This window comes from Mytilinidion resinicola (assembly GCF_010093595.1).
Source record: "Mytilinidion resinicola strain CBS 304.34 unplaced genomic scaffold BDZ99scaffold_31, whole genome shotgun sequence".
NCBI classification, from domain to species: domain Eukaryota; kingdom Fungi; phylum Ascomycota; class Dothideomycetes; order Mytilinidiales; family Mytilinidiaceae; genus Mytilinidion; species Mytilinidion resinicola.
Genome location: NW_022985467.1, coordinates 438109 through 451620, shown reverse-complemented (window position 1 = coordinate 451620; position 13512 = coordinate 438109). Strand labels below are relative to the sequence as shown.

The 13512-nt window shown below is 40.6% G+C and overlaps 4 protein-coding genes across 4 annotated transcripts; 2 read left to right on the top strand and 2 right to left on the bottom strand.

Annotated features, from left to right (window-relative positions):
• Positions 1 to 1965: 1965 nt before the first annotated feature.
• On the top strand, positions 1966 to 2217 carry BDZ99DRAFT_350332 (uncharacterized protein; the record flags this gene model as incomplete). The annotated part of the gene is made up of 1 exon (XM_033714501.1): positions 1966 to 2217. A coding segment is annotated over one exon (252 nt), but the record flags the coding sequence as incomplete, so codon positions are not given.
• A 13-nt stretch (positions 2218 to 2230) lies between these two features.
• On the top strand, positions 2231 to 3166 carry BDZ99DRAFT_201796 (uncharacterized protein). Its single transcript, XM_033713257.1, has one exon. The coding sequence runs from the start codon at positions 2483 to 2485 to the stop codon at positions 3140 to 3142; it is 660 nt and encodes a 219-aa protein (XP_033569631.1). The 5' UTR covers positions 2231 to 2482; the 3' UTR covers positions 3143 to 3166.
• Positions 3167 to 9428: 6262 nt separating this feature from the next.
• Positions 9429 to 9692, bottom strand: BDZ99DRAFT_401366 (uncharacterized protein; the record flags this gene model as incomplete). The annotated part of the gene is made up of 1 exon (XM_033716225.1): positions 9429 to 9692. A coding segment is annotated over one exon (264 nt), but the record flags the coding sequence as incomplete, so codon positions are not given.
• Positions 9693 to 12094: 2402 nt separating this feature from the next.
• On the bottom strand, positions 12095 to 12795 carry BDZ99DRAFT_428402 (uncharacterized protein; the record flags this gene model as incomplete). The annotated part of the gene is made up of 1 exon (XM_033717190.1): positions 12095 to 12795. A coding segment is annotated over exon 1 (351 nt), but the record flags the coding sequence as incomplete, so codon positions are not given.
• Between the last annotated feature and the right edge of the window lie 717 nt (positions 12796 to 13512).

The following is a 13512-nucleotide window of genomic DNA, read 5'->3' as shown; positions in this document are numbered from 1 at the left end:
CTGTCACGGTGACGATGTATCGGGCATTTGAACGCGAGATAGACAAGTATCAGATTCAAAGAAGGATAACTACGTGCTATTACCGTGGTTGGTTACAAGGACGTCAAGATGCCGAATTGAATTCGGGACGGGAGCCAGGCTATATACAAGACGAGAAAAGGGGCTCGCACATAGCGCGTGGCCCTAACGGAATCGGGAATCAGGTGGCGGGCGCGTGGCGCACGCGTGCGCACGTATGCGGGAACAAGGTGTCAGGGGATTGATGCTTAGAGGGAGGCCATGATCAATACCGTGACACTTCCCACCCCTCCAGGTGCTTCCCGATCTTTGGTTATATATTGGCGAAAAATGGTATGAAGTAAAGATTCCAGGGATATTCCTCAAACCTCAAGGAGTGTACGACGATGTAGATCGTACGTTGAAGTTTCCTTATCTGACAATATCCAATAAAATAGCTACTAATCCCTTGACTTTAGTATGTATGGGTAGGCTGGAAGAGAGTTCGGCTCCACATGGCCCTGTCTTAGGACACCCATTATTCTTCGCACAAAATGTAATTTTCAAAGGCGTTGATGTTCTTTCAGTTGGCCTAGTGAAGAAGGAAGCGCAGAAGCTCGAGGTATCATCTTAGGCTTGTTAGCGGCACAGCGGCTACTAAATAGCCTGGAGAGCGACCTGTCTTTTTCATTGAGTGAGGCTAGCTATGTATTTATCTACAAGCATAGAGAACCTCATGGAAGATAGAATGTGCCAGAATTCTCGAGATAGGCGGCGGGGTTGAAAAGGGGGGTGAAACAATCGTTGCAAAACTTGCTGTACACGTGATCAGAAGTGCTGGCAAGCAAGCAAGCAAATAATTTCGAGCTTTTGCGACTTGACTGGGTTAAATTTGCTTGAGTCAGGGCGTGACTTGCTTGCTTGTCTGGAGATTAAGCAAGCAAGCAAGTACTTGCAAGTTACACTATTTCCAACCGAATTTGTATGGGAAAATTCACGAGCTAGCTAAGCAAGTCAGACAAGTAAGTAACAAGCAAGTTGGACCGTTACAACTTGCTTGCTTGTTTAAAAATAAAGCAAGTAAGCAAGCAAGTAAGCAAGCAAGTCTGCACGTGATCCCTGCTGTAACCAGGCTAGCTGACTTGCCCACCGCTCAACTACACGTGTCAATTAATCGGATAACTACTTTACAAGGCGATTCATTGCAATTCCTGTTCCATTGCGCCAAATATGCAACTAAAACTAACTCCCACTGTACAAGTCGCGAAGCTTGCGCAAGTAATCCTGCCTCTTTCCACCGATCTATGTATATCAAAGTTAGAGAACAGAGCGATTGAGCAACATATGTTTTAGGCCCTGCAGAATCAAGGCCTTCACATGGCACGCCACTGGCGGGATCTATTTTACAGGTGGTGATGGGGAAGAAGTGAAGAGCTGCGCGGCCTAGAGAGCGGTGCGTGCACGGGCCAAGGGCCCAACTGCCGGAAAGAAGCCACGTACGGCATACATGTACAGAATCCACAAGCAGTCCCAACAACTTCGCCGCGGTGATAAACCACGAACTGTACGGTTACTATTGATAAACATGCCTGTTCAGCGTGTTAGAAATACAAAATTTAAAGCCGACGTAACCTCCCTAGCTCCCCAGCAGCGCCGCCGACCTCCGCAATCCTCTACACGAGCCGTCACCAATAGCGTCTACCAACCTGTCAACCAATCCCCGTCCGATCGATTCCAGACGCAGGCTCTAAATAACACTTATATGGATGCTATGGACGAGGCGTTCACACAGGGAGAGCCGTCTCCTGGCTTCACGTTGGTAGATGATGTAGTGAACGACGAGGTGATCATGCAGGATCTAGATACAGATACTCGCAGCGTGGGACAGACAAGATTGCATGTAGCCAAGCTCGAATTGCTTGATTTAGATGAGTGGGATGAAACTGGGACATATGACGAAGACCCGCCAAGCTGTCTCTAAACAAAAAACTAATTTTAAAGGATACAGAACAAGATCTCGTTCTAGCGCCTATGTACCACTGGTCTTTATTTCTACGGCCTAAGCTAGAGAACCTTCTGAAGAAGAAGCTCCCGCCAAGTAAGCGTGTTACATGCGATGACACGGATGTTATTGTATCAGTGACGGGGCGCTCAGAGCGCGACCTAACAAAGCGGTTCAATGGGACTGAGATTGATTGGCTAGTTGTAGAAAAACAGCTTTTGGCATGGGGCGAGCTATTCCGTGCTGGTAAAAAGCTTCGAGTCGATGTCTCATTCAACTACCTAGAATTGGGTCAACCGCCAACCACACGACTGGCACGCCGCCACTAAAGAGCAAGATCCGGTGCAGAGGTAGGATAACAAGAGTACTTAGCGTGTGGGATTGGGAGGTAGATTTTTCGGCGACATATTTTGCTGCATGCTTTTCATTCAAATAGGATGGGCCAGAAGGGTAACTTGCCTAGAAGGCTAGGCTAGCAGCTCCATGGAGACCGTACGGAGGTCGTACGGCCAGGGAGTCATCGTACGGTCGGAGAGACCGTGCGGCCAGGGAGATCGTACGGCCGGAGAGACCGTACGGCCAGAGAGACCGTACGGCCAGGGAGACCAGAGAAACCGTGCGGCCAGGGAGACCGTACGGCCAGGGAGATCGTACGGCCGGGGAGACCGTACGGCCAGAGAGACCGTACGGCCAGGGAGACCGGAGAGACCGTACGGCCAGAGAAACCGTGCGGCCAGAGAAACCGGCCAGGGAGACCGTACGGCCAGGGAGATCGTACAGCCGGAGAGACCGTACGGCCAGAGAAACCGTGCGGCCAGGAAGACCGTACGGCCAGGGAGTCGTACGGCCGGCCAGGAAGACCGTACGGCCAGGGAGATCGTACAGCCGGAGAGACCGTACGGCCAGAGAAACGGGGCTGGGAAGGGTGATATTTCGGTGTTATTGAAGCTGAAAGGGGTTGGCCGGTTGGAGCGAGAGGAGCCGAGGCCGGGTTTGGGGGCGTGTCCGATAATCTATAACTTCAACTCAAGCCTATTGTTAAGAAATGTCTACACTCGGCATGGATATTGGAATAAGGGGTCTGTAACCGCCCTAGTTTTAAATACCACAGTGTTACAACTACGCGCGTTATTAAAGAGCTAGTCTCCGGGAGCAAGTATAACTATGCCATCATCCTTATACTGCTACTCTTCTTTAACTACTTTATCGGACCATCAATCTATTAAGCTATTAGCCGAAGAGGCACGAACTACGTATACAGCACATGGAAATTTCAGCAACACTCTCTTAATGGCGGCAGGTTGGGTCTATTATTACTTCGAGGCAAACTATATAAATGGTTGGATGTGCTGCAAGTCCCTTCCTCTTTACGCTGCAGCTAGCAGCTCGATCAAAAGTTCACGCGCGACCTAGCTATCTTCTGCTAAGCCTCTGCGTGAGAGAGTTTTCGCGATTAAGAGGAACTAGCAGCTTCGTTCAAATCCCAATGCTAGCACCTTGAGTACCCCTAATCCTTGCTCGGTTCAACGCAGCTGCGACACCCTTAGCAGTAGTTATGCAGTATAATGGTGTCTCTTAGCAACCGGCTAAATTCTAGGAGCGTATAAAGGCATCGCCGTGTTCGCATGTAGGTCCTTCCATCAGCAACCTACTTACTCCCATCAACACCTATCTTAGCCTAAAAGAAAGGATCTCCTTAAATTCAGGTCCACATCTCTAGGAGACTATATAGGAAAAATGAGGCGTTCGCACAGTGCAGTGGGAGAGTGCCCAGCATCAAAGCTGCCTCGCCGGATGCAGCTGCAGGACCGGTGAGAGATTGTGCCAACACATACTTGCGTGAATGGCAAGGCTGCGAAGCCAAAGGTCTCGAATTGAAGAAAGACGAGCGGTGCTAGTCTTAATGTGGGCTAGTCCCTATTGAGTAGGAGAAAGAATAGGGCTTGGCAAGCGCCCTCTCGCGCTGAGCCGCACAACGGCTCCTTTACCATCCTCATCAGTCCCACTCCATTGCACTACTACCCTCTCCCACACGAACCTACCTCATGATACAGTAGGAGAAAAAGTCTCCTAATACCAACGCTGTAAGCCTTCCCCTCCCCCTTAACCAACCTTCCGCGCACCCAACCAACTTCCTCCCCGATCCACCCAAATCGCCTGCATCCCACCGCCCGCGTACCAACAATATTAATCGAGTTGTCGCTGATAGTTTCGTGGTGACGATACAGATGATAGCCCAAAACCAACACACCGAAAGAGAAGATCCTATTCGTCCAAGTGCGCAATACTCCACACAAGTTTTGGCGGCGAGCCGAAGCGTATAGGACTCTCTCTACAATACGGCTCGCTCTCTAGCCCGGTTTCCCTCCTTATGCAATAATATCCAAAATCTTCTGTATTAAACTCCGGCAATACCTAACCACCTAGACGTCCTTAAAATTAAGGAGAATAGATATTTATTTCTAGAAGAAGGATTATAATAGGCTATTAATACTCTAAATACCTGTAATCTTAAGTTAATAGTAAAGACTTTACCTACTTAAAGAATCTTAATTAGCACCTTATATCTAGTACGCTATCTTTTTATAAAGTCTTTTATACGTAACTAGAAAGGGCTTAGGTCTAAATATAACGAAGACTTTAATTATGCTAATTACCTTGCTATACTAGTTTTAGAATAGGTATATATTTTATCCGCTCGACTAGTTAAATTATAAGGGATATTACTAGAAGAGGAACTGTTATATATAGATAAAATAGCCCTAATAGCAGAATATTGCGATTTAATTTTATCCGAAAACAGCACTTTTACTATCTTAGTTAGAGGAGTTAATAATATAGAAGCACGCTAGTAGGCAGCAGTTCTTACAACGGGTTATAAATAGAGAGTAAATATAAAGCGCTTTAATAGCTTATATTATCCTTTATAGTTAATACACCTTAACTAAAGCCTTACTTTTAAGGTTTATAGATCCTTACCGGCACCTCTATTAATATGTTTGCTATTATTACCTCTATTTTTAAGCAAAGCTTTTTAGTACCTCTATAACTTTTCTATATAATATTAGCTTAAGAATTAATTTTTTACCGCCTTTGCTACAGCTTTAACTCTTCCTAAGTAGAATAGATTCGGAGCCGCTATTAAGCTACCTTATCTATTTCTGCTACTACTATTTAGTTCTGCACTAGTATTAGAGGACTCTAGACTACTTATCTATAAAAAGCATCTGCTATACTATATAGCTTTAAGCTATATACTTTATATAATATTTTCTGCTTTATACGGGATATTTTAGGAACCTAATATAAAGTATAATATTGCTAGTAAGTAGCTATATCCGGTTACTAATAAAATTATCCCTTTAATTAATAAATATAATTAATAGGAGATTGTTATTAAAATAATAGTAATCCGCAGGCTAAACCTAGGGCCTTTATAGCTAGGTTTAGCAATTACCGGACTATTACTAAAAATTATTAGACTTTTTAATAATTTACTACTAACTTCTCCTAAAGTAGCAGTCTAGATATAGTCTCTATAGTTATTTATAGACTTACTAAACCTTTATAATAAAACCTATATTATACTAAATAATAAGGGTTAATAGATAATACGCTGTAAAGATAAACTATATTTTCTTTACCTTACTAAAATAGATGCAGAAAGTTACCTAAATCTACTACTTAGCCTATAGCCGCCTTTCGGGGTTATATAAGTTTATAATACTGTAATTAAAGCCTAGTTGCATGCGGCTTATTAATATAACTTAAGTTATAGCTATTAGAATTAGCGATTAAAAAGTAGAAGGTTTTTTAAAGATACTAGTATTTTTATATATCCTAGTAGAGTCTTTTATCCGCCAGTAATACTATTACTATCTTTTTATATAAATATAAATGTTATTTAGGCTAATATATTAGAAAAAGTCTCTTAAATAGCAATATAAAATATCTTTATATAGGCCTTATTTAAAGGGAGACGAATTAAGGATTACAATATTTAGGAGTATAAATAGCTGCGGGACTTAGGTAGCAATAATAAGTTAGGAGATAATATTTTAGTTACCTTAAGCTTAGGCAGTTCTATAGTAAGCTAAGCCTAGTTAGCGCTGGACAGCGCAGGGATCTATACTATAGCCTTGGCCGTCCAGGATAGAAAGTTATATAAACTGCTTTATTTTTTTAGAGAAATTCTTCTTAGGTATTTATATTATTATTAGCCGCGGCGGTCCTTTTATACTATATTAGCTAGTTAGATATCTTATACTTTATCTCTGCTATAAGCTTTCGGCACTAAGATTTAATTGCACTATTATAAGTTATATATTTATATATCTTTAATTAAAAAGGCTTTATCTAATTACTTAGGTTAGTATATTAGCCTACACTTAAATACTAGGATAATAATAAGCTCTAGCAGAAGTAGTACCTGCCGGAAATATAATTATCTTAATAATAAACACAGCTTCTAAAAATACAGTTATTATAGCTATAAAACGCAGTAGAAAGTATATTAGTTTTATAAATATACGCAGTAAACGCTTTATAAAGAATGCACTGCTTATCTAAGTTCTAGTCTAGACGGAACTAAGCCTAGAGGTTAGATTAGAGAAAAGCTTTCTGCAGTATAGAATATAACAGCGTAACTTAGCAGAGTTAATACTTAGGTTCCGCCGCTATAATTTTTCCTTTAAATACGAATCTAAGGAGTATTAGGCAAAATAAATACAACTTATTTTTATATACTCTTAAAATTATGCGCACCTTTATATTCTTATTCTAGCTAATCTATACTCTGGCTTTACAACGCGACCCTTAAATTACAGCTATATTTTTATAGCCTAGAAACTATCTATTACTTTTACAGCGTTCCTCTATTATAGTATACCCCTCCCGTAAAAAGCTAGCTAAAAAGAAGTCTATTATTGCGCCAATATCCGACCTAGAATAACCGGAAGCCGCCCAGCTCTAAAAAAAAAAAACACTTACTAGAAATAGTATATATTTATAGTACAGGGCACGCTACTCTATAATTTTTAAGCTAAGTTATATATTTAGTATAGTTTTATACTAGCTTAGGAACCTAAAAGTTAGAGCCGGCGATAATAGAGGGCTTTTTATAAGTTCCGGCGCGGACTATTATAATAGTAATATAGGCTGCCGCCTAGCTCCGGCTCGCTGCGGCTTGCTATAGCTTACTATAGTTAGGGAGCTAGCTAATAGGCGTTTAACTGCTGGCCCGATAGCCTAAATAATTAAAAAGCGTCCTAAAAATAGAGAATCTAAGGGATTCTAGAAGGGCTCGCATAATTAAAAGTGCTTTTGCTAAAAGCCGCAAAGCCTAGCGCGGAATTTAGGCGGAGTTAAGGCCGGACAGCTTTATTAAAGGATTAAGGAACAAGCGCGGAGCGGCGCCTAGCGCAAACCGATAATATTCCGCGCTAAGCCTGCGTTAGAGCGTTATTAGGCGACTCTACTAACTCTACTATACTACACCCCTGCGCCGTACTAATATAGTCGTATTTTTATATAAGCTGCTAAGCCAGCTTATAATATTACGTGGTTTTTCTCCTATATACTAGCAGCACGTTTTACAACCTCCTAGAGTTCGTAAGGTGCACTGCTAAGTTAGGCTAGCGTGTTGCTGCTAGTTAGCAGGGCGTTCTAACTTTCGACTAGCTTTATAGGGTAAGCTCGGTTTATTATATAATCTATTCTATACACGGATCTTCGAACTTATTACTAGTCGCTACTCCCGCTTTTACGAACCTCCTACTTTTATAAACCTTCTATTCGCATAATCCTTTTAATTATATAGTTCTTCTATTTTTATAATTCTCCTATTTTTATAATTCTCCTATTAGGCTTAAATTAGGAATACCTTATTCTTTTAGCTTATAGCGGGCCTTTTTCCTCTACTAGTAGCATACTAATACTATTCTATACTAAGCCTATATTAGGTTAGTGCGTCCGGCTACTATACTACTACGTAAAACCCTACTACCTTTACGGTTAAGCAACTCTTCTAACTCTACTATACTGCACCCCTATACTGCACTAATATAGTTGTATTCTTATAATATACTAAGCTACTGCTTATATAATATCTCTAGCTAAGCAGTATAGTAGTAAGCTTAGTAGTAAAGATTTCCTATTAGACTATATTATTAGTTAAACCCTTTTAAAGGCCCTAACTTATCTATTATAGAACTATTAGCGCTAACCTCTAACTACTATATAGGATATAGTAAGCTATATACTAAAAAGGCGCTGCTCCCTGCCCGCCTCTAAAGTAGCCCTTTATCTTATTTATAATTACTAGATACTTAAACTATAACTTTTAGGTTTACGCAAATATTAATACTTAGAGCCACCCTAATTAAATAAAACGTCCCTACCTATATTAAAAAGATAGAGGCTTAGCTATTCTAGCGGATTTTAACTACTAGCGGTATTTTAGGATAACTTATTAAAGATCTAGTTAACTAAATAAGCGTTAAGAAAGCTAGACTAAAAAAACGCTTAAGCTATTATAAACCTACCTTATTTACTATATTAACGGCCGGTTACTTAAAGCTTCCTTACTAATTTAAAGATATATTATTAAACCGCATGCCGGATTACTTAATATTTCCTTGCTAAGTTGAAAAGATATCGCTAAACTACACGCTGTCGCAATCCGAGGATTCTAAAAAATATACAGCTACTTACTAGTATTAGTAGTTTAGATCTATCGGACCTGCAGAACGTATATACTAATACTTACTAGCTGGTATTAAAGCTAATAACGCTTTCTAGTACCCCGAACCTATATATCCTTTTAATTATATAATAAGCTTAAGCTAGTCTAGTTTTTAGGGCCGAAAATAGGGTTTAGTAAGTACCTTAAGTACTAAGCCTACTATAAATATAATAAGAACTAATATAGGCCCTAATCTAAGTTTTAATAAAGGTAATATACGCTTCTGCTAAAGAACGTATATACTATAGTTAGAGTCGGACAACCTATAGATGTATTTTATCGGTATTTATTAATACGCCTGCCTATCCTCGTTCTAAGTAGAGATAATATCGCGTATAGTTACTAATATTAACAGGCGGGCTATATCTACGGTCGCACTTTAGCTATAGTTAGATCTGCCTCCTCTACTTTTATACTTTTTATAACTATAAAACTGAAAATTATATATAAGTAAAAAGAAATACTTAATTTATAAAGTAAATAAGAACTAAGCCTATATCTAAGGCTAATACCTATAAAGAAAAATAGTAAAGTAGACACCTTTTATATATTCTATATAGTAATAAACTATTGCAGATGCTATAATATAACGCACCTAGGCGTTGTATTAGTTTGTTTACTACTAGAAAACTTTTATAATTACTGCCTTTACCTTTGCTTTTACTACTTTTACCGCCCTTACTGCTTTTACCGCCTTAGTTGCCGGATAATATTATAAAAGGCCTTTTTAATATTTATATAGTTCTTTGCAAAAGCCTTTATAAAGTTATATTCTAGCTTATAGGCAAGTATACTGCCTTCCTTTATAAACACTTCGCGCTCTATTACTCTATTATATTTATTGCCTACTAGTATAACAGGAGCTAAGCCGAAACCAGAGCTATTTAATATTGCACCTAGCAGTAAGCTAGGGTATATTAGAGATCCGGATAGTAATAATTCCTTAACCTGTTAGATTTAGTAGTAAAATTTTTAAATGCGGGTAAAGAACAACCGGGATAAAATACTATATACTAGCATAAAGCCCTTACTATTTTATATCTACTAGTTTTACAGCGTAATATATTTTTCTTAACCTATAGTATTAAGCACTTCTAATATATATAACTATTAATTAATCTGCACTTACTTATAGTATAAGTCCTTAATAGTTAGGTTATAGTCTCTGTTTTTATAAAAGCAGTTTAGATATATCTAGGAATATAATTAGTAGTTAATATATAACGGGTGTAAAGGGGCCTACCTAAATAGTTAAAGCTATCTTCCTAATACTACTATTTTTAAGCACTATAAGCTTATATAAAGTTATTTTCCCCGCTATTATAGAGGTCTATTAGTCCGGAGACTGCTAATCTACTTTTAAATTAGGAGTAAAATATAAACTAGAGGTTTAGAGGTAAAATAGAAGGAGATTAGTTAGACAGTTTAGCGGTTTAACTAATACCTAAGAACTTAGGGCGCAGGAAGATATAAAAAAACGTGTAGAAACGCAACTAGTAAGAATAGAATAAGAGCCGGTAAAGTAATAATAAAGAACCTATTAGCCGCGTTAGGTGTAACTACTTAATATAATATCCTCTTTCTTATACTAATATAGAATTATAGGAAGCGTATTAGAACCCTAAGTTAGTTTCTAGTATAATAGAAAAATAATAAGTAGGGTTCTTTAGCCGCGAAAAGCAATTATCGCATTTCTATAAAATAGACTACTATTTCTCCGCACTATTACCTACGGTATTATATTAGTTAGATAAGCGGTAGTTATTTAGAAGGTACAGGAATATTATATATTAGGAAGTTAAATAATACCTTTTTATAAAATAAAGCAAAGCTTAGTGCTCTATTATTATAGAGGCCGCCGGCGTAAAATAGTATAAAAGAGTAGTAAAAAAGGATAATATACGCGCCTTGCGCTAAAGCTAGGCATAGGCTCGCCTAATAAGTATACTAGCCTAAAATAGCATATTTAGCGTATTATAGCTTTAGAAGCATTTTTCTATAAGTAATTAAACTTAAGTAGGATAAATAAACGGCTATAAGTTAAATTACTATTTATAGACTAGTTACTATTAAGTTACTATATAAGCCGCCTACTAAGATAACTTTAGGGGCTTACTAATACTATATAATTAACTTGTTTACAACTGGAATTAATACCTTATTTATCTAATAGCTACTTAAGCCCGCTAGAGTATAGGAAAATAGAAGTTAGACAGGGCCTTTAATATCTACCCCTAATTCTAGATTAGCTATAACTATAAACTGTTTTTAAACTTAGCAGCCCGAGAAATATACTATTATACTAGAACTGAACCCGTATTTACTTAGACCTGCGCATTAGGTAGCGCATAAAATAAATCCTAGTATCCGCAGTTTTTATATATCCTTAGTATCCTTAGTATAGAATCCTTCTTATAGAATATTATTATATAATAATAATTGCTATCTATTTTAAAGTTAGTATAGGGCTAGAACTAGTATAAAGCGGCGGAAGAACCGGAAAAACACTATAGTTATACTATAGAATTAGAACCTTATTATAGGTTAGCTCTAGAAAGTTCTAGTAGTCTGGATAGGTATAGCAGCTTATCCGGCTCTAGCTTAATAGTAGTATCCTTGCTGTTTCTTAAAGTTCTATTTAGCTAGCAGTCCCGCGCAATTTTCTCTTTCAGCCTCGCGTTCTTTTCCCGCAGCCTCGCGATTTCTTGCAGTCCTGCTTTCTCTTGCACCCTTGCGTTCTCTTACAGCAGCCTTATAATCTTTTGTAGCAGCCTCGCGATCTTTTCCTGCAGCCCCACGTTCTCTTATAAAAGGGTCCCTGCGGAAGAGAATTAGATATCTGTATATAGCCTGCTAAGTTTTGTCTTACAGTCGGCGTAACTAGTATTATAGACCGTGCTTTGCTAGATTAGGAAGAGCGCTTTAGTCTTAACTACTGGAGTAGGTTCTATTATAGAAAAACTGCGGACGTCTCTTATAGTTTATAGCTTATCTAAGTATACTACAGGGGCTATTACCGCATCTAAAGGCTCCGATAACTGCTATATTATAGCTATTCCAGAACCTAGGAGTGTAGTTGTTGTCTCTGGCAAGAGCTAGGAGTAATTATCCCGGCCTGGGTCGGTGTCCTGGGACCGGAGGTTGCCACTCCACGGCGGCAAGGCCAGGTTGGGCGGGACGTGGCTAGCAGTGGTAGTATTTAGGTTTGGGGAGGCGCTAATAGCAAAAGGGCTGGTGGAGGGGGCATTATTAGGCATGCTAAACAAGCTCTTCGGAGGTGGAATAGAGCGGCTAGGGAGCAACCTGGTTGTGGCATTAGTTGTGGCATCTGATAGCGCGCGATCGCGACCGGGGTACTGGCAGCTGTGGTTGCCGCGCGCGCATCCGCTGCAAGGGATCATGCGATCGCACCTGACCCTCCGCTGCGAGCACCGCACACAGGGGCGGCTGTCCCTGCACGGCTTCGAGGCCCTACGCGACGAGCCCCGCTTATGGATCTGCAGATGGCGGTCCAACAGGTCTTTGCGCTTGAAGCCGGTCTGGCAGAAGCGACACACGTGCTTGTTGCTGCTCGAGTGGTTCTTGCAATAGCGGTTCAGCTTCCCGATGGCGCTGTAGCCGCGACTGCACTCGGAGCAGTAGAAGCGCGGCGAGCCGGCCGGCCCACTATGGGTGCCCACGGCGGACGACAAATAGCGGTTCATGGTCCGGGATTGCTGTCTGTGTCTCTATAAGCTTCTGTTAAAGCATCGGTTCTGTAATTAGGGATGCCCGAGAGTACCGGATGCCCAAGAGTATTATCGGAGGGAGGGGAAGTACCTTTTGACCAGATCTCCGTTGTTCACGTGGCTTCGTGGGATTGTCCTGTCTTAATAGTAACGGATTGAGAAATTCGAATTTTGCTGTGAAGATGTTAGGGCGAGGAAACCGAGGCTTAGAATTTCATACTTATTTGAAGATCTCCCTATTACCCCTATAGCTATCTTCAACTTCCTAATAGTTTAGTTATGCAAGTGCAGAAACAGACAAGTAGAAAGACGCTAATAAAAGGGCCTTATAGTGCAGGCTGATGCAGGCAAAAAAAGCTTTGCCTCGCGGGAAGTATAAGGCAAAGAGCGGCGGGTGAAAGTATATATATATAGTCGGGCGCAACCAGATATATTAATATAGTACCTATTGTGCCGCAATTTAACGCCCTCCGTGCCACGCATTAACTCTAAGTCTCGACTCTTTATCACCAGAAGGCTGGCTGACCTCTATTAAGACATAAGCACTGCGCAAATACGGGTCACTTCACTCCCGAACATCCAGATTTGACCCGCGTTATAGCTTTCTGGGACAACGCATCTGGTGCTAATGCTCGCTTCTCGAACCACTATCCACAATTTTGCCACGGACGCTTGCCAGGAATCGTATCAAGGTGGAGCTCGGCCGTATCGGAGTCCCAGCTCTCAATAATCGCTGTGAGTGTATCTATGGGGCCAGTCGGGGAAGGGCGGAAGGAGTCAAGGAAGTGTGAGGTGGTAGCGTGGCGTCTCCGTGCCTCTGAAATCCCGCGATAGCTTTAGCTGGGTACGCCAATTACCATCGCTGAGACATGCTGGAAAGCGCTCTGTAGCGAATGGCGGCCGCGGAGATAGCAGATTAAGATTGTGAATGCTCAGAGGCTGTAGGGGAAGAGGAGTAAGCTTCCTATGTAATCTACGTCGTGGCAAGATTCACATTTTGTATTGCGTGGGGTTTCCTAAGAACCACTCGCCGGTCTTATTAC

Bases quoted from the DNA above. Each gene is read 5' to 3' on its own strand.
- BDZ99DRAFT_201796 (XM_033713257.1), top strand. From the start codon at position 2,483: ATGGAGACCGTACGGAGGTCGTACGGCCAGGGAGTCATCGTACGGTCG.